Source organism: Acanthochromis polyacanthus, chromosome 11 (assembly GCF_021347895.1).
Source record: "Acanthochromis polyacanthus isolate Apoly-LR-REF ecotype Palm Island chromosome 11, KAUST_Apoly_ChrSc, whole genome shotgun sequence".
Lineage (NCBI taxonomy): Eukaryota > Metazoa > Chordata > Actinopteri > Pomacentridae > Acanthochromis > Acanthochromis polyacanthus.
In genome coordinates this window covers 40,044,027-40,064,267 of record NC_067123.1, presented here as the reverse complement: position 1 = coordinate 40,064,267, position 20,241 = coordinate 40,044,027, and the positions used below count along the sequence as shown (strand labels likewise).

Here is a 20,241-nt window from a genome sequence, read left to right as displayed (position 1 = left end):
CACTTTATTGTCGCTGATACTCCCGCGAGATGGTAACGACGTTAACAAGCTGTCGTTCGATTGTAAACGACCCAGCAATTGGAAATTGCTGCGCCGCCGCACGCTGTGCTGCCGCCGCCGCACACATTGCATTGTCCTTTGGTGATTCTCGGCGACTTTAGGGTGATTTACAGGAAAAAAATTACACCAGACATGAGACCGGTAATGTAGTAAGTTTTACCGGACTTTTGGTACACAAATCGGATTTGACCGATGGTCCGACGTCATTGGCGCACACTGCAAAATGGCAGAAATGAAACACAAAATGACCAAAATAGTAATCTAGTATTTTACTTTCTGATCCAAACAACTTGTCATGGTCTAGAAATGATTTTAAATTTATAGTTTTACTAATTTACAATCTGCAGTTAATGTCTTCTCTGTAATTTTTACACTTTGAGGGATTGGACCCTCTGGAGGACCACTTTTGGCCCACGGGCCTCATGTTGGACACCCCTGGTCTCAACATTCATGCCAAGAAATTCCTACTTTGACTATCAGGTGGATTTCAAAGCATCCGTGTTTGTGGAAGGAAACGTTGCAGATACCCTGAAGAAACTTGATGAAATATAATTTTCTCTTAAATGCATCTTTATCTTGTTCATTTTGCGACTCTATCGGCGTGATTACTTCTTTTGCTTCACCTTCGTGTAGTTCCAGTCTGTAATTTCTTTTCTTTCGGCTGAATTTCAAATCTGCACGTATCAAGTTGTGCAGCGCCTTGAGCTGCTGAAAACCTTCTGACTTTAAAAAATACATGAGGATGAGTAAGAAAATAAACATTCGCTCCTGTTTTGTGCAGATCCATGTGCTTTTCTTTCTCCTGCAGCTGCACTCAGGAGTCCGGAGTCGAGTTTTACGCCCACCTGCTCCGTCCATGATCTGCTCTCTGCTGCAGGAATGACCTGATTTCACCACAGGGGTCATTAAATATTCATCTAATTTAATCTAAATAGACTGACCAAGTGAATCCAGGTGAAAGGGGCAATCTTTTATTGATTTCCTCTATTAAATCCAGCTCTATCATAAAGGGAAATGCAGCAGGAGGACGGTTTGAAGGCGTTCTACCACTTTATGAAGACACTTCAATAACGCAGCAAAGAGAGGCGTTCCAAAAGTCTGACTGTGTTCAGTTTTATTGGAACAGAAATCCAGTTAAACACTGTAAAATGTTTCTATTCTTAAACAGTTTATAACTGTAATAAACTAAACAGTTTACGATTATTTCACTGTTTTTAGTTACAAATAATAACTATTTACAGAAAAAAAAAGTATTAGTTTGTAGGTTAACCACATAAAATTAGGCCAAAACTGTACGTAATGTGCACATTAATTTCTTTTTTTGTTTTACAGCCTTTGACTGTCAAATTACACTAGTTTGTTTTGGTGTATTTAAATCAGCAAAAACTGTAGCTAATTTACAAATATTTGCTGTTATCTGAAAGAAATATTTTGTATCTTAAGTACTAAAAAATGGTGATAAAAAATAAATATGTTTTTAAACAAATTTTCCCTGTTTTGTTAAATTACAGATAATATTTAAGAAAATTAGAGAAAAGGGGATTGTATTTTATGTTGGCTGTAAAAGAAAAAAGTAAAAAACAAACAACAGTCCAAAACTGTACATAACGTTCACGTGAAAAACCTGTATTTTTATTAATGGTAATTTGTTCTTTTACAGTGTGGTACTGTAAAATTATACTGTTTTCCATATTTAAATCAAATTAGACTATTTTACAGATATCTGCTGTCATTTAAAAGAAATATGATGTATGCTAAGTACTGAAAAATGATGACATTTAAAAATAAATGTTTTTCCCCCCATTCTCGCCCCTGTTTTGTTAAATTACAGATAATATCTAGTGAAATCACAGAAAAGGGGTGACATTATGTGTTGGCTGTAATTGAGAAAAAAATGTAAAACAAACAAACAAACAAAAAAAGAAAACAGTCCAAAACTATACATAACATACGTGTGAAAAATCTGTGTTTTTTTTTAATGATAATTTGTTCTTTTATAGTGTGCTACTGTAAAATTAAACTGTTTTCCATATTTGAATCAGCAAAATTATCATTATTTTACAGATATCTGCTGTTATTTGAAAGAAATATAATAAAACAAAACGAGCACAAAGAGACACAACATGACCAAAAATACACACAAAATGACAAAAAATGACACACAATGACCACAGAAAGACACAAAATGACAAAACACACATAATAACTACAAAAAATTGCAAAACAGACTGAAAATGGCCACAAAAGGGCACAAAATGACCACAAGAAGACCTAAAATGCCACAAAGCGGACTGAAAATGATCAAAAAAAGGAACAAAATGAGCAGGTCATGTGATCTGGAATTAACACACTTCCTGGAGAGGTGTTTTTGGAACGGGGAACTTAGTGGAAATGGATTATTTTTTTTACACAGATTTCTGTATAAAATTTGATATATTTCCAAAAGAAAAATCTGCCGTGATTATCTCAACTTTATAAAAAGAACACAATCCAAACTATGTGATTGATTCCATAGTAAATAATTAAAGAATTTGTAAAGACATGATCATAATGAACATAAAAAAACATTATTTTTTTTACTTTTAATAAAATATTATGCTAGATATATCCCAAGTCCCTCAGTTATGGATGAACCCTTCTAAACTCAACATTCAACCTATTTATCCATAATCTGTTCAATTTCCATCACATAAAGAGAGTTTCTGTCGTCTTAATGTGATAACAACAAACAAATCTCCATGACAACTGAGTCCTTTCTTTCTCCACAAAAAGAGGAAGGAAGCTTTAAAAGTGAGTCTGACCTTTTGTGTGCAATTCTTTTTATGAAGGTGATATTTCCAAGGTTAAGAGTGAAGCTTCTCAGGTTTAAAAGTAGTTAAAATAAACTCACTGTGAGCAGATACTCTTCTGCATTTAAATTCTGCTCGCAGGTGAACAAAACTTTAAGAATTTAGAATGATTCTTGTTCATTTTTCTGATAATGGCTGCATGTGTACATTTGAAGGCACAGGACTACTTTTTCTTCAAACCACCGCCTTTGCTTTGAAGCCAAATAGCTTCAGAAACAACTGAAGTCATTCGATATTTCCCAACTTGATGAGTTGAGGATCACCTGAATGCATCACTGGATGGATTATTAGATGCTGATAGGTGCACAGGATTGGTGTTGGTTCAATGTATGCGCTCAGACACTTTAAATGGATCTGACACAGTAACCTCGGCCTCCTCTCAGTGAGACGGTGGTGGAAGTGTTTACTGTAGCTGCAGAGCTTTATGACTGCTGCTGCTGGATTCTCCAGAGAGCGCTTACGAACATTAAAAATAGATGCTTCTGATTTGGACGGCTGGTTTTTGCGAACATCTTGTAAAAGCGGCTCTCCGCTCGCTGAGATGAGAGTTTTCTTCACAGCGCTTTTAAGTCACATGCAAAATTAAAGTGAACCCTGATCCTACAAATCTTCACATGCAGGAGAAGATTTTTATTTACCGCTTTATAATTTCTGCCTCTTGTAAGTACAGCATGTTATTAATCATCAGGCGTGTTACAGCTGACATGTTGACACGCTGCTTCCTCACCTGAAGACACCGTGGCTGTGGAGAGGACAGGATCTGTGACAGCTGAAATTTATGCTCACACTGCTTTTCAACTTTTGAACTGTGCCCAGCAGTCCTTCCTCCCTCCATGTCCTGCCCCACCAATGTGTTTGAAGTGCTAATTCGCCGAATTATGGAAGCAAAACTGCATTGAAATGCTTTCTAATTTTGGGATCATTGGCTTTGCCGGCCCGAGTGACTGTCTGGCTGGTGAAGGCCTCATCATCAGGACTGTTAAATGTTTTATTTTCCATAATAAATCGCCAGCATTGTGTGGAATAAGATGCAAGACGTGATTGCTGTTGTTTCTAACGCTGAGTTACAAATCAGAGCTGTCTTTACAGCTGCTTTAAAGAGCTTTGCCTTTTTAAATCGTGCTTGGCTGTGTGAAAACTTCCTGCAGATCAGAGTCTGATCTATTAATAAATAATCCTGAGACAGACAGCAGGAGAGTCTGCTAATATTTATACACTGGAACTGAGGATGCGTGACTCACAAATAAATTTAGAAACTAGATGTTCAGCGTGCTGACGTTGTGTTTGAATTAGTTTATCACCATCAGCTGCACTGAGACGGTCATCAACTGCTCAGCTGACCAGTCATGTCCACTAATCATGTTTATGCTTCTGGTCACCAATGGAAACCAACTTTTGAAAATCCAGAAGCCCTTTAAGCTTCAGTGTACCGCCGGCGGTACACCTACTAATTTGCATAGGAATTTCAGGAATGTCCGACGGGTGCAAACGCGATTATACAAACACTATACACCGATGGAAAGCTTAGATTCTCATGAATCCGCCGGTATAAACCACTTTCAGATGCGATTACCACAGCGGGTGAGAAAAACACATTTGTCCGACAAAAACAAATATTCATCCATCCGTTCTCTATACACGGCTTCAAAGCACACAGCGCGACTCACATTTCCGGGTTTATTATTACACACAAAAAAAAAGATTCCACAAAAAACAGCCATAATCCGACCTTTTACATCCAGACGACACAAGCCAGTAAACTATTTTGTCCAAAACATGTCCTGAAGTCGGTATAAAATCCCCGAATCGGTCGTTTTCAAGGAAATGCACCTCCCGATGCGCGTCCAATATTCCCTGTATTTTTCGTAATTTTTTTTATTTAAAAATAGAATATTAGCGATTTTTTGTACTGAAAACGGCTGGAATTGACTGAAGCTTAAAGGGTTAAAGTACAACATTAGCTTAAAGTACAACATTAGCTTAAAGTACAACAACTTTAGCTTAAAGTACAATAACATTAGCTTTAAGTACAATAACATGAGCTTAAAGTACAACAACATTAGCTTAAAGTACAACAGCATTAGCTTATCAACATTAGCATAAAGTACAATAACATTAGCTTAAAGTACAGCATTAGCTTAAAGTACAATAACATTAGCTTGAAGTACAACAACATTAGCTTAAAGTACAACAGCATTAGCTTATCAACATTAGCTTAAAGTACAATAACATTAGCTTAAAGTACAGCATTAGCTTAAAGTACAACAACATTAGCTTAAAGTACAACAACATTAGCTTAAAGTACAACAACATTAGCTTAAAGTACAATAACATTAGCTTGAAGTACAACAACATTAGCTTAAAGTACAACAGCATTAGCTTATCAACATTAGCTTAAAGTACAATAACATTAGCTTGAAGTACAACAACATTAGCTTAAAGTACAACAGCATTAGCTTATCAACATTAGCTTAAAGTACAATAACATTAGCTTAAAGTACAGCATTAGCTTAAAGTACAATAACATTAGCTTGAAGTACAGCAATATTAGCTTAAAGTACAACAACATTAGCTTTAAGTACAATATCACTTGATAAAGTAGGTCAGCATTAGCTTAGGCTGAAGCTCATTTCAGACGCTTGTATCCATGATCTCATTCTTTCAGTCTCTACCCAGAGCTCATGACCATAGGTGAGGGTTGGAACGTAGATGGACGGTAAACGGAGAGCTTCTCCTTGTGGCTCAGCTCCCTCTTCACCACGACGGTTCGGTACAACGCCCACATTACTGCTGACGCTGCACCAATCCACCTGTCCATCTCACGCTCCATTTTCCCATCACTCGGGAACAAGATCCAGTGATACTTGAACTCATCGCTTGGGGAAGCAATCCAGCAGTTTCTGGCTAAGAACCATGGGCCAATTTGCCTTGGGAGAACCTACCAGGTTCTATTGCCCCGGACAGCAGAGCTCTCAGGATCACAAAGACACTTAACCCCCTCCGTAAGGTGGCGATTCGATGGGAGCTATGGAGACACTAAATATTTCCATCCACAACTTTTGAGGTGTTTTTTTTTTCTCCCATTGTTTCACTTACACTTTCTGATGCTGTTGCAGGAAAACTACAACCGTAGTAGCTACATATCCTAGCTGCAGTACTTTTGGTCCATGCTGTGTCATGGAAAAACAGCACAATCACATATCCTCATGGATCTGGGAATCATCAGATAATGCGTGATTCATTTGCATTGAGTTCCATAAATTCTCTGTCATACTAACAGAAAAGCTGCTGCTGCAAAGACTATACTTTTGAGTTTTGGGAAGTTGTACATTTTCTACCTGTGTCGTCCTTTTTGAAGCCTCATTGCTAAGCTGTTCTAAACTTGTCGTGGACCAGTCTCTCTAATGATTCATCACTTTCTGTGTGCAGACGAGTGCACACACCCAACACCAGATCCTCATTTGTAGAAACTGGACACTTGTACAGCGTCTCAGTCAGTGAAAAATGTAATTACTTTCCAACTTGAAGTCACACGTAATTTAAACTGCACAGATTTTCTTTAAATTCGTGCCCAGTTAAAGCTTAAGCTACAGATAAAGGCGACGTCATCATTTTCATTGTTAAATGCACTTATTCAGGCTGCAGACGGTCTCTGTCCTCTCCTGTAACCTGCTGTTCCCTGGACCTCAGCAGTGTCGGAAAAGACCTTTGAAAATGTCCCGGCGTCTCATATTGTTCTCGTCTGTAATCCTGCAGGCGGATTGCTAAAGGTGTCTCCGTGCTCACCCACGGGGCCATGGCTCTGCGGAGGGACCAGGGGGCCACCAGCCGGGCTCAGTACGCCGGAAACTGCCAGAGCGACGGCAACCAGACCCACCGAGTGGTCGACAGAATCAGGTAAGAGGACGGAGGGGGGCTTTGAATTTTGATTTCCTTGGGCTTGGAGTGGACGAGCAAACAGAACGACAGCATGGGAAGGCAAATAGTGAATGTTGATCGAGTTTCCACATTCAGAGCAGAATGCTGAGTCATTCTGGCCTGAAAACAGCCGTTTGCTTTCTGTAGCGACACTTCAATACATCTGTTTACTTTCACTTCACTTTGTTGAACTGTTTCTTGTTATTTTGTTTACAGTTTACATTTTGGACTTGAGTTATTATTTTTAGACACTATTCCTTGGCATCCACTTACACTCTTTAAACTCTTGGACACTTCATACAAACACTAATGTACTATTCGTACGAGATTATTCTTACCTGAGGATCTCTGGTAGTTTGTGAATCTGTCTCGGTTTCTTGCATTCACACGGGATAAGAGAAGTCTGTATTTTACTGGAATTTCCTGACATTACAGCCTGGATACAAATCTGTGCACGTCTGATGGATCCCAGAATCCGGTGTGATACCTGCTCTGTGTCGCCATGGCAACATATATTGTGCTTTCCAGAACCCTTCGGCCGATACGGCACTGTTACAAGCCTATGTTGGAACAACGCTATTGTTAGGGTCTCGTTAGGTTCATGGAAAGTTGTTGTTTGGGTTAAACTTAGCACTTTTAACGTGGTATGTAGTCGTCATGGCAACAGTAAACATGTAAAAGCAGTAGTGTGACTTGAGAACAGCGGGCAGCGTTGTTGGGATAACAGGCCGTCAGGACGTTTGCATTCAGCCTGTTGAAAGATAGGCCTAGAAAAATGTTTCTTATGCTCCTACACATGTCATCCATCTCTGTATCCCAACAGATCTCCCTCTTCTGGTTGATCTGATTTAGTCGTTTCTGTGAATGCTCCATAGGTCTGCTGTGCATCGGTCTACTCCTGCATTTGATCCTAAAATACTGTCAATAATTTCCACCGCAGCCTCCAGAATTCAACCAGGAAAGAGGTAGAAAACAATAAAAAAAACAACTAAAATACCCCTTAATCACTGAGATGCAGATTCACACAGGACTAGTATTATCACACGACGTCTGTGTTTGGTGAAATATGGTGGGGAATTTAAGGTGGAATTTTTAGTTTACAAATTACAGACATGGAGCGTTCACACAGGATTAAGATCAGACATCCTCCGCAGTTATTACACACCACCATTGGTCCTGAGGTAAAACTGATCCCGTGTGAATAGGGCTTTAGACACTTTGCGTTTTCTATTTTGTATTCTTTTTGTACACTTCACTAACCTTTGTTGATTGTACTCTGACAACACAATTTCCTCTGGGATGAATAAAGTTGATCTTAAACTCTAGCTGCAGTCACGTTGGGCAGTTTTAAGCCCCAGATGCAGCAACAGTGTCCCTGCAAAACAGTGGCTGGGACATCTTGTGGTGGAACATTTGAGGAGAATGCTGTCCTTTAAATGGCAAATTCACCCAAAGAACCAAGCAGCTTGCCATTTCCAGTGTGCAAGTTTCTGCTGTCACATTGTTGCTTCCCGTAGTGAAGAAATCTGCATAAAGTCTACGTGTGGTGAGTCAGACCAGGGAGAACCACGCACAGTACGTCCAAAACACCCAAGCTTAACATTTACATTTTAGGCAATTTGCCTTTCATATCCGGAGGGACTTTGAGTATGCGGGGGGGAAATGGGCTGACGAGCAGGATAGCAGTTTTGACTGCACGCTTGATTGACTGCTGCTGCTCTTTGGCACAGTGCCCTCTGGGAACTGTTGGGAGAAGTCGGCTTTTTGCTCTCTTTTCAGCTGTCAGGGTTACAGGAGCTGTCTGCTAACCTGCTGCTGCTGCACCACTTCTGAGGGTTTGTGCTCAAATTTACCACTCGAGTTGGACCGTATCACATTCACAAATGAACTGAGAGATGTAGAATAAAAATATAGGAAGGCTGGTTTGTGCATTAATGGGAATGGCTAGTGTGACGTGACGGACCACTTCCGTGTCCTACACCGCGGCGCACCGAATGAAAACACAATGGCAGTAGCGAAAGAACCGGTCAACTTTTTCACTGTGACATCTTATTATTTTATCTTCTTATTTATTCATCTGATTGTTTTTACTATCTCCCACTATACTCTAAAGATTCCCAGCAGCACACTCTAGCACTAACTTGTGCGGGGAGCACATGGCTAATTTGCATATGTAAATAACTACGCATCTCTTTACGCTAATCATGAATCCATAACAGTTAAAATAATCTTTGCCAAACATTTTTAGCAAGTCAGTCCAAGTATTGGACTCAATTAAATCCAAGTCACATAGACCCATATCCTAGTCAAGTCGAGTATTTTGGGCAGATTGGTCAAGCAAGTCCAAATCCCCAAAACTGGGACAAAAGTCTCCTTCGGCGGACTTTATTCTTATAAATTAAAAGTATAAACTTACTATCAGAAACTTTAATCTCGACCACTTTTGGTTTCTTTTTTAATGTGGCCCAAACACTCCTCGTAACACAAAAAGATAACACGATTCAAGTGGCTAATACTAGCTAGCGCACGTTAGCTCCCTGCGCTAAATGTATTTTCTAAGATTAGAAATCCTACTTACCTTATCAGTGTCAGCCATCTTCTCTTCTCCTTTTCGTCCAGAGGAAAGCGGTAGAAAGATATCGTTTTATTTACATCATTTCTATTGTTGCAACACGGGACACAACACAGCACCATTATATTGCTGGTTTGGTAGGACACGGAAGTGACGTTTTTGGACACGATGACGTAGTTACTAGCCATCCCCATAGGTACTCAGCTGGTTATACCTTCATACATGCGACCTCAGTGGGGGATACTTGGCTACTGCATTTAAGTATAATTCTAAGGTAGTTGTACTTTCTGTGCTACTTTCTCCTTCTACATCTCAGAGAGAGATATTGTACTTTCTACACCGCTACATATGTCTGAAAGCTTTATCAAGCTGCACATCAGACACCACTGAAAATGCACAAATAGAGTAATAGTTACTGATTAAATCTGTGGCTTCCACCTTTCCAAGCAGCAGTAGGCAGTCAGCTCACATTTCAGACGTCAACCAGTTGTTAACAGCTTCACCTGAAAGCCATTGTTCCATCCAAACCTCTGATGTAGTTTAATTTCAATAAACGTTCAAATTATCCAATACAGCAGCAAAAATCTAACATTGGAGAGTAAGTGCAGACAGATATCCTCTCCTATTGATCATGTTTGGAGCCCTCAGATTTCTCTGCTGTCCCTGGATATAAAGCTGTATGTAAAACTGTACAGAAAGCAGTTAAAATGAGCTCCATCTGCAGCGACTACAACAGGAACATGCTACTGACACACTGATGCTTTACTGTTATAATAATAATAATTTATGTAGCAGCCTTAAGAACAGCGTTCACAAAGAGCTTTGACAGTGAAAACATCGAACACAGAGACAATCAGACAAGATATAGGAGACAAGTCAGTTAAAATAAATGGTAAAAATGACAATAAATTACATGAATGATTAGCCAGATTAGCACGCATCTCAAAGGAAGGAACAAAGCAGTTTGAAAATTAAAGAACAAGATTGAGGGTTAATGTTAATGTTATTTTTTACTCTTATTTTTTTATGTTGTTACTGGCATTTTCATCTGCCCAGGGACTACAGTTGGAAATTAGCTTTATAGCTAAAACTGGTACATTTACACAAATGTTGATTAATGTGCACTGTCCCTGTTCAAATAAACTAATAAAATAATTTTTAAAAAAGTCTTATGATGGCACACAAAGTAATATATCAGTTACATACACACGTGGACAAAATTGTTGGTACCCCTCAGTTAAAGAAGGAAAAACCCACAATTCTCACTGAAATCACTTGAAACTCACAAAAGTAACAATAAATAAAAATTTATTGAAAATTAAATAATCAAAAACAGCCATTACTTTTGAATTGTTGATTAACATAATTATTTAAAAAAACAAACTAATGAAACAGGCCTGGACAAAAATGATGGTACCTCTATAAAAGATTGAAAACTATTTGACCAGAGTGACATGATTAACTCAGGTGTGTCATTTAATTGACATCACAGGTGTTTCCAAACTCATAATCAGTCAGTCTGCCTATTTAAAGGGAGACAAGTAGTCACCCTGCTGTTTGGTGAAAAGGTGTGTACCACACTGAACATGGACAACAGAAAGCGAAGGAGAGAATTGTCCCAGGACATCCGAAAAAAAATTATAGACAAACATCTTAAAGGTAAAGGCTATAAGACCATCTCTAAACAGCTTGAAGTTCCTGTGACAACAGTGGCTCATATTATTCAGAAGTTCAAGACCCACGGGACAGTAGCCAACCTCCCTGGACGTGGCCGCAAGAGGAAAATTGATGACAAATTGAAGAGACGGATCGTTGGAATTGTATCCAAAGAGCCCAGAGCAACCTCCAAAGAAATTAAAGGTGAACTCCAAGGCCAAGGTACATCAGTGTCAGATCGCACCATTCGTCGTTGTTTGAGCCAAAGTGGACTTCATGGGAGACGACCAAGGAGGACACCACTGCTGAAAAAAACTCATAAAAAAGCCAGACTGGAATTTGCAAAAATGCATGTTGACAAGCCACAAAGCTTCTGGGAGAATGTCCTTTGGACAGATGAGACCAAACTGGAGCTTTTTGGTAAGGCACATCAACTCTATGTTCATAGACTCAAAAACCAAGCATACGAAGAAAAGAACACTGTCCCTACGGTGAAACATGGAGGAGGCTCAGTAATGTTTTGGGGCTGCTTTGCTGCATCTGGCACAGGGTGTCTTGAAAGTGTGCAAGGTACGATGAAATCTGAAGACTATCAAGGCATTCTGGAGAGAAATGTGCTGCCTAGTGTCAGAAAGCTTGGTCTCAGTCGCAGGTCATGGGTCTTCCAACAGGACAACGATCCAAAACACACAGCCAAAAACACCCAAGAATGGCTGAGAGAAAAGCGTTGGACTATTCTAAAGTGGCCTTCTATGAGCCCAGATCTGAATCCCATTGAACATATGTGGAAGGAGCTGAAACATGCCATTTGGAGAAGACACCCATCAAACCTGAGACAACTGGAGCTGTTTGCTCATGAGGAGTGGGCCAAAATACCTGTTGACAGCTGCAGAACACTCATTGACAAATACAGAAATCGTTTAATTGCAGTGATTGCCTCAAAAGGTTGTGCAACAAAATATTAAGTTATGGGTACCATCATTTTTGTCCAGCCCTATTTCATTAGTTTGTTTTTTTAAATAATTATGTTAATCAACAATTCAAAAGTGATGGCTGATTTTGATTATTTAATTTTCAATAAATTTTTATTTATTGTTACTTTTGTGAGTTTCAAGTGATTTCAGTGAGAATTGTGGGTTTTTCCTTCTTTAACTGAGGGGTACCAACAATTTTGTCCACGTGTGTACAAATGTTTAGGCTTAATGAGTTTGTGGAATTGTCTTTTTTCCAACTTTTTTTCCCCTATAAATTGGTGATTGGTAGCATAAACACAATACCTTGCTTTGATTTAAAAAATTCAGTTGTTCCACTGACTCTGTCTACAATATTTTACAGTATTCTTTAATTAATTACCATAGTTGTGAACACAGTTTTTTTTTTAAGTGGACTGCTATTGTAGTTTTCCTGATTAAATTTCCTTCATGATTTTGTTCATGTAGTAGCTTTTAAGTTTAAATGTTGGAAACGACCATTTTTAATCTCAAACTGCAGTAGTGTATTTCAACAAAGGTCTCATGCGTTCAGAAATCACCTTTAAATGTCCTCTTCGTCATATTTGTTCAGCCTGTAGTTTCTCTTAACAAAGATATTTCCAGGCATGTCAGATGGCTCGGGAATGGAACTTAAAATCTTGAACCTGGGATGAAGTAAAACAAAAGCAATGTGGCCAATTTTATTAAGTTAGTACAAATGTTCTTGCAATTATGTATTTAATTAAGTTGTGAGAATAGGGACCCGACATTTAACACTTTCACTGCAGTACTTGAAATACATTTTTCTGCTTAAGTGGGATTTTTCATGGAGGTGTTCTATTTGTAATGGAGTATTTTTACTTTGCTATCTTCTTTTTTAAGCAGAAGACTTGATCCTTTTTTAATATATTTAAGGTGGCTGGAGATCAGGTGGTGGTTCAGACTGGTTGTTCTCAGGCTGGTGGTCTTTGAGCAAAACACTGAAAACACAACTGCAAAAAAAAAAAGAGATCTGCCAAATGAACTGAATGAAATGTGATTTTACGAATTTTACAAATTTACAAATTCGTAACCCGTAAAATTCGTAAATATCACATTTCGTGTTAGTAAAACCTGAGTAAACTAGTGGTTCAGTGTTGAAAAGGATGCAAATGAGGCAGGTAGGTGCGATCAGGCACCAAAAGCAGAGCTGGATTGCAGCAGTTAACACCAGAAAATAACAGATGGGTGCAGATCTGACAGATTGATGACGGTGTCAGAGAAATCTTCCCTGCACAGACAACAAGTTGGACTGCAGATGAATGGTTACTGCAGGATGCCTGCCTGCGCTCTTTAATGAAGTGAGCAGGTTCATTTGAAACTCTGGAAAACATTTCATGCCCTTCAGAATCGGGCTTTTATATGCTCTCAATCAGCAGCGCCGGGCTGTCTGTCACGCTGACGGGTGCCGGGGCTCATGGGAGTCTCATCGAGCGGCAGCGATAGTCGTCGCTACAGCGGCATGAACAGCACACGGAACACGTGGAGGGTTTTATTCTCCAGGGGGACGCACACCTTTCCAAAAATGTCTCCGCTCCGACTGAAGAAATGAAACTCTGTCTGTTTTTAACAATTACATGGCCTCATTCACACGAAAACAGGTTTATTTTGGGAACACTGGCAGCTTCTGTGATGCACGACACTGAAAATATCAACGGCTCAGCTTGTCATTAGCTTTCACATGTATAGATACAGAGGGTCCTCCACTTATGTCGGAGGTCTATTCCTACTGAACTATGTAAGTCGATTTTTGCTCTAAGCCCGAACTCCGGTGAAAATGTAAATAAAGCCGTTCCGTGCAACATGTTGAGTTCTTCAGTCGTGAATAGCAACGATTTTCATGCATGTATGAATCATTTTACTAGAAGATAACAGAATCTTGTAACGGACTGATGTTGTTGTTGATGTTTTAATGTTTATTGTTTAGTTCCAGATTTACCTGATGTCAGTGAATGTGCCATGTTTAGTTAGCTCACCTCTGATTGGCTGAGAGTCAGCAGTAGAAAGAGCTGGGAACGGCGGCTAATTCTGGAGCTAAGTTATGGGGTTTTCTAGTTATTCTGGAGCTAAGTTATGGGGTTTTTCTAGCTATTCTGGTGTTGGCTATGGCCCACAGTATCCTGTGTGAAGGTTCAATAAACCAGCAGAGAACCAGATAAAGTCTCACTCATTCATCACAGAGGGTCACTACAATATGTTGACCTGTTTTTACAACTTGACCCATGTTGGTCGGTGTTTCACTAAATCTGTGACCAAAATGAAGCACTTTAAATGCACTTAATAACCACCAAACACTTCCACAACATGTTTAAAGCTTCTCCTCCTTTTTGTTTGGGTTACCATGGTGATGAGTCCCACCTGATATATGATTGGTTGACTAAAAAGGACAGTAAAGCAATGAAATAATGGTCTAAATATGAAACGTATTTGCGATCTGTTTTCCTCAGATGTAACTGTGAATGCTGTTAGTTGTTAGAGACTCCATTGTAGCAAAAACCAAACATGTTGTCTGCAGTGCTTCCACTGATCAGGGATCAGATAAATGTGATAGCATCTTGTATGTGAAGTCGCTTTGGCTCTTTCCTTTCTGGAGCAGAGAAGTGTGAGATCCAGGGTCATTTCAGTATCATGTCTGTTGCTGTTCTCACCAGACTGTGCAGTTCCACATGGGAGGAGTAAAGATTGCTTCTGCAGCTTAGAAAGATGGCTGCATTCACACCTTTTCAACAGATGGTTTTCAACTCACCTTGTCAAACCGCAAGAGGCGATTAGAGACGAATATAAATCCGTCTGGAATGGAATTTTTTTTGGATGCGTTTCCGCTTGGCTTCAAGTAACAGATAACAAACTAAAATACCAAAGAGTCTGACTGCTAAAAATGTGTTTTAACATCAGTTCACACTGCAAAATGTGTTTATTTCAAAATAAAGGCCCCATTTTTTATTACCTAACTTGAACTGCAGTTGTGTATTTGAACACAGGCCACATGCTTTGCGAAATCGCCTTTAAATTTCCTTTTTTAATCATATTTGCTCAACCTACAGTTTCTCTTTTATTAAAAAAACAAACAAACAACAAAAGACTAAACCGATATCCATCCAGCCGTGTTAAATGGGGAAGGAGTGGAACTTGAAATCTTGAACTCGGGGTAAAAAAAGTAATGAGGCTCATTTCATTAAGTTAGTACAAGTTAAAGCTAATTAGTTAACATAGAAATTCATGTTTAAATTAGTCAACACAACTCATTAAAGTGTTTACAAATTAAAAGATTTACATAAATCAACAAATTAGCTTATTTTTCTTCTTGAAACTGTGTTTATTTCAAAATAAAGGTTGTAGAATTACGACACACCTCCGTCTTTTTGGCCTGTTTGTTTCTGCTGGCCTGTGTCATGAAACTAGCAAGCTTTCAACACATGACTCAGGTTTCATCTCTTTACACATAATAAACAGCAAGTTAGTACATTAGGTGATGTTTTATTACACACAGGATTCTCAGATCCAGTCCAGCACTTTTATTTATTTTTTCAGATTATTTTTACACTCTGTTCAATCCATTGAAACCAGTTAGATTCAGTTTGTTGCTTTTTATCCACGAGTTCCATAAAGTTCAAGATCAAATATCTTCTTCACAGTGGAGCTAAATATCCAACCCGTACGTCGTGTTTCCTACCGACCAAAGCTCTAGAGGTCCTTCAGAAGAGAGATATTTATACACTGATAAATGAAGGATTGATTGAATAATTAGAGAAGTGCTCTGTAGGTGTTGGAACACATTTTCTGTCACGGCTCTGGTTGCTAAAAAACGGGAAGCTCTACCTCAGCAGCTGAGATCAGATTTATTGCACTATTGGTGTTATATTCCTGCTGTTGGTTTTTCCACTCCTATCACCAGGAACAAACATTGCAGATTTGATTCCCTAAAACCCAGATTACATGCAGAGGGGCAGGAGCATTAAGGAGCATAAAAGCTGACACGTGTTTGACGTGTTCTGATCCTAACCGTGGTCGTATTCTGAGCTCTCAGAAAGCTTGCAATCTTTGTATGTCATCTGATATCACAAAACGTGTTGTCACTGCATTTTTTTTCCTGAGGCTACGTTTATACGAGGACCATCTTAACAGAAAACGCAAAAGTGGCGTCTTGTCTTCACTTTTTATTTCACGTTTAGACGAGCGGTTTTGAAGGAAATCTGCGTATATACGGTGACTCTATAGTGTGTGGAATTCGATTGGATATGCATGCCAGGCAGCTAGGTGGCGCTGTGATAAAACTCCGCCATGTCTACGTGCATGCGTACTATCTCCCTTTTCGGATCTCCGCCGTCGTAAATGTCAGATGGCGACTAGTAAGAAGAACTTTGTTTGGACAGATGAAGAGGTCGAACTACTGCTTCGAACCGCTTTGGACTACAGAGCCACAAAAATCCTAAACGGAATTTGTTTACTTACTTGTACCGGTCGGCAAACCAAAGCACCGGCACACGTATGTGACGTAATCGCGTACGTGACGTGGTCAGATCTCTGCAAAGTTTTTTTTTTTTCCGCCAAAGTTTTGCGTTTTGCTGTTTAGACGGAAACGTAATTGCAGAGAATTTTCAACTTTTCCACTCTGGAGGCCGGTTTCAAATTTTTGCGTTTTTAAGCCCCCAAAACGCCGTCCTCGTATAAACGGTAGGGTGTTTTGTTGAAATATTTTGACGTTTTTACCTGCAAGCGTCCTCGTGTAAACGGGACCTCAGACATGCAAAACATGTCCTTTGGCACTGTTGCCACCCACTGCAATATGTTTTATTTACACTTTTCTTCTAGCTTAAAGGAGCATCATGAGTGGGTTGGGTGGGGGGGGTGTGGAGGTGGAAGATTTTCACCCAGGGGCCTGAGATATGTCCTTTATCGGACTGTTGTTTGTTTCACTTCAATTTCTTTTCATTTTGTGACTAAAATCAAGTTTTTGCCTGCTGTTTACTGTCATTTTCGCTCGCTGTTAAGTTAAAAAAAATCTCCAGTGAAAATCAGTTTTTTGTACCTTGTTAATGTGTCCATGTTGTTTTGTCTTTTATATCCTTAAACACATATCATGAGTGAAATAAGCTCTATAGCTGATGGTTTCCACCTTTAAACTGCAGTTTATCAATGATCGCTGCACCAGTCGGCTTTAGGTTGGAGCTCTCTGTAGCATTATTCTTTTTTTGAATTCCTTTATTACGACAATTTTACATGTGTAGTGAAGAGTGTTTCCAGTGAGCTGGTGTACCTGAGCTGCAGACCTCTATGCCAGGGGTGTCAAACTCATTATAGCCCAGTTTGATCTGAAGTGGGTCAGACAAGGAAAATCATAGCATGCTGAGCTATAAATAATGACAACTCCAAATATTTTTCTTTGTTTTAGTACAAAAAATTACATTCTGAAAATTTTCCCATTTAAGGAATTATCTTTTCACAAAAAAATATGAACAGCCTGAAATTTCCGAGGAAAAATCAACAATATCATGCCTCATTTTATCATTTACATGCGCATTGCAGTGTATCAACAACGACACAAAACAATCAGTCACAGGCATCTGGAACTGGACAATGTAGGATTTTACTTTATGATAAAAACAACTTGTCGAGATTTAGGAATTATTTAAAGAGTCACAGTTTTACAAATTTGTAGTTATATTTTTCAGGCTGTAAGTCAATATTTTAATATTTAAATATCCAGTTTTGACGTTGGGACAAGTTTTTAGGGCTTAAATGAATTGGAGCACCAAAACTACTTGGTGTTAGCCTCGGCACACTAAACAACCCACGGCAACGAATTTAATTCTCTGCCAGGGTGGGTCCAGTTACCCTCGGTAAGCCTCGAGGTTGGATGCTCCTAAAACTGGTTGACGAATCACCATGAAGTGTAGAGTCAGAAGGCGGGCGTAACTAAGTGATGACGATTCTGACAGAAACAACTGGAAACAACCATAGAAACAAGGATAGACAAGAAGATGGCTGCGCACAATAAACAGTTATCTTTCGACTCGGCTTTGGCCAAAGCCCTTAAAGATTTGAAGCTAAAATTCAACTTGAAAGATGTCTGTAATATACTTGAGCTTCACCCATTGACTGTATAAATAAGGCTTCACCGAACTCCCGCATGCTCTGATTTCCGGCGCTCTAGGAGCCTGTTCGTTGCGCTGATTGGTTGTATACCTACCCAATTGCTGCAGAGTGATTTGAAAGACCGCCTCCCTCCCTGTCAAGAGTTCCTAGACCCTTTCGTCTTCAGAGCATGGGTCTAGCGCGGCTAGGCTACCTTGGTGTAGTTTGAGAAAAGCTTCAGGTTTGTGTTAAAATAGACCCTTTAGCAGCATTTATCACATGTTCTGAGGTGAACCTCTTGTTGGCTGGAAACAAGCGACCGTGACACAGACTTTCATATTGGACAACACGGCACGTTCCAAAAACCAGACGGTACCTGGTGCATTCAGATGTTCCACCAAAGTGTCCGTATGTGACGTGTTGGTAGTCAGGAGGGCTCTGTTTCCTGTTGTGAGGCTCCCATGCAGCTCTTTTCACACTGATGGAAAAGCTCAAAATGCTGTCGCTAAATGGACGCGTTCGCCAACACATGCTCCTCCGTCTGAGCGGGACGCAGAGCGAATGCACGCTCAGCAAACCTCTCCTGAATAATACATCTTTAAAAGACAATAAAACTAAGTTCATATTATTAACCGTCTCATACATTTATGGATTCTGTGTTTCTGAAATAATGAGATTAGCGCTGGAGATGACGTTCTTCTGCACACAATAGCACATAAATCATTTATACAGGGATTGGGAATGTGCTTCTGCAGCCCTTCGCACACATCAAGTGTTATCATTTCACGGAAGGAGAGACGTTTGAAAGCAGCATCCACACCGAGGAGAAGTCAGATAAGACGAACATTTTAGGGCCGTTTTGCTCCCTCACAGTTTCCATTATTCAGTCAATCCCCTCTCTGTGTGTTATGACAGCCCAGACAGATGTGCGTTTAACAAAAGAGGCATAAAACAGCAGCATTACTGCACAGACTCTCAAATATCAGGATGGAAGGAAAGAAAAACGAGGGAATGTGTGTGAGGACTGGAAAGGAAAGGCAGGAAACGTGTGAGATGGGAGTTTGGCAGGAGAGTCGAGGGGAAGGACGGGTGAGGGAGGAGGGGGAGTAAATGGAAGATGGAGATGACGGGGAGACAGAGGCAGAGATAAGGATGATGATGATGATGGTGATGGTGGTGATTTGGCTGTCTGCTTGGAAATCATTTTGCAGCTTGGAGCCGTCAGATTACAGAACGACGACATCGGAGCAGAATGTGAAATAAATGAGCTGCAGTCGACAACAACCACGTTCAAATCAAACCGGAGCAGAGCGGGATTAACACACACACACACACAGGGTTGATCACTAATGTGACGATTTCTCTGGAAAAACAAGCACGAGGCTTCAGCTTTTATCCAAAGACGTTTTTTATTTCGAGGCATGCGTGTTTACTTTCCAGCTGTGAGATGAAGAGCGTCAACCGTGTCAAAAGATCATCTGAAGTGTTTGTAGGCAGCTTGAGTTCGTTCATTTACAATGGATTCCAGCGGTGACAAGTTCTAGTGATGGGGGGAAAAAAATGTGTCAAAATGCCATTTGATTCTCAAACCAGCACCACGAGTTCTATTTACAGAGCTTTGGCTGTTTTTGTGTGTTTTTTTGGAGGTTGACAGCACAACACTTGTATAATCAATGAGCGGTGCACGCTGAGAAGTTGCTGCTAAGGAGGTTTGTGAAATTTCTGTTGATTCTAAAAGGAAAACTACATGTTTCAGTTTACTTGAAGCCAAACTGTTCTATTTTAAAAGCAGCAAAGGTTGATATTTTTTCCTGCTTGTTAGAGGAACTCCACAAAGGTTTGACAGAAACACAATCCTGACATGTTTGTGTTACATAATTGTGGTAGATAATGCATAAATAAAGCCAAAACTATGAGCATCTGCTGGTTCTCTGCAGGATTATTGCAGCAAACGGCTCATTTTACACCACATTTACATGCACGCCTAAAATGACAGTGGCCATGAAAAACTACAAAGATGTCTGACACGGTGCTGCAGCAGCTCGGCAGTGTTTGTCACCCGGCAGTGTCGCCGCTTGCATTTCACATCACAAAAAGACAT

At 39.7% G+C, this 20,241-nt stretch overlaps 1 protein-coding gene across 1 annotated transcript in view; it reads left to right on the top strand.

Annotated features, from left to right (window-relative positions):
- The window catches only part of grin2da (glutamate receptor, ionotropic, N-methyl D-aspartate 2D, a), a 322,668-nt gene that overhangs the window by 150,780 nt on the left and 151,647 nt on the right, over positions 1 to 20,241 (top strand). The window contains exon 6 of the mRNA XM_051955237.1: positions 6,666 to 6,806. Coding sequence (XP_051811197.1) covers positions 6,666 to 6,806 — 141 coding nt within the window. The remainder of the gene's footprint in view (positions 1 to 6,665; positions 6,807 to 20,241) is intronic.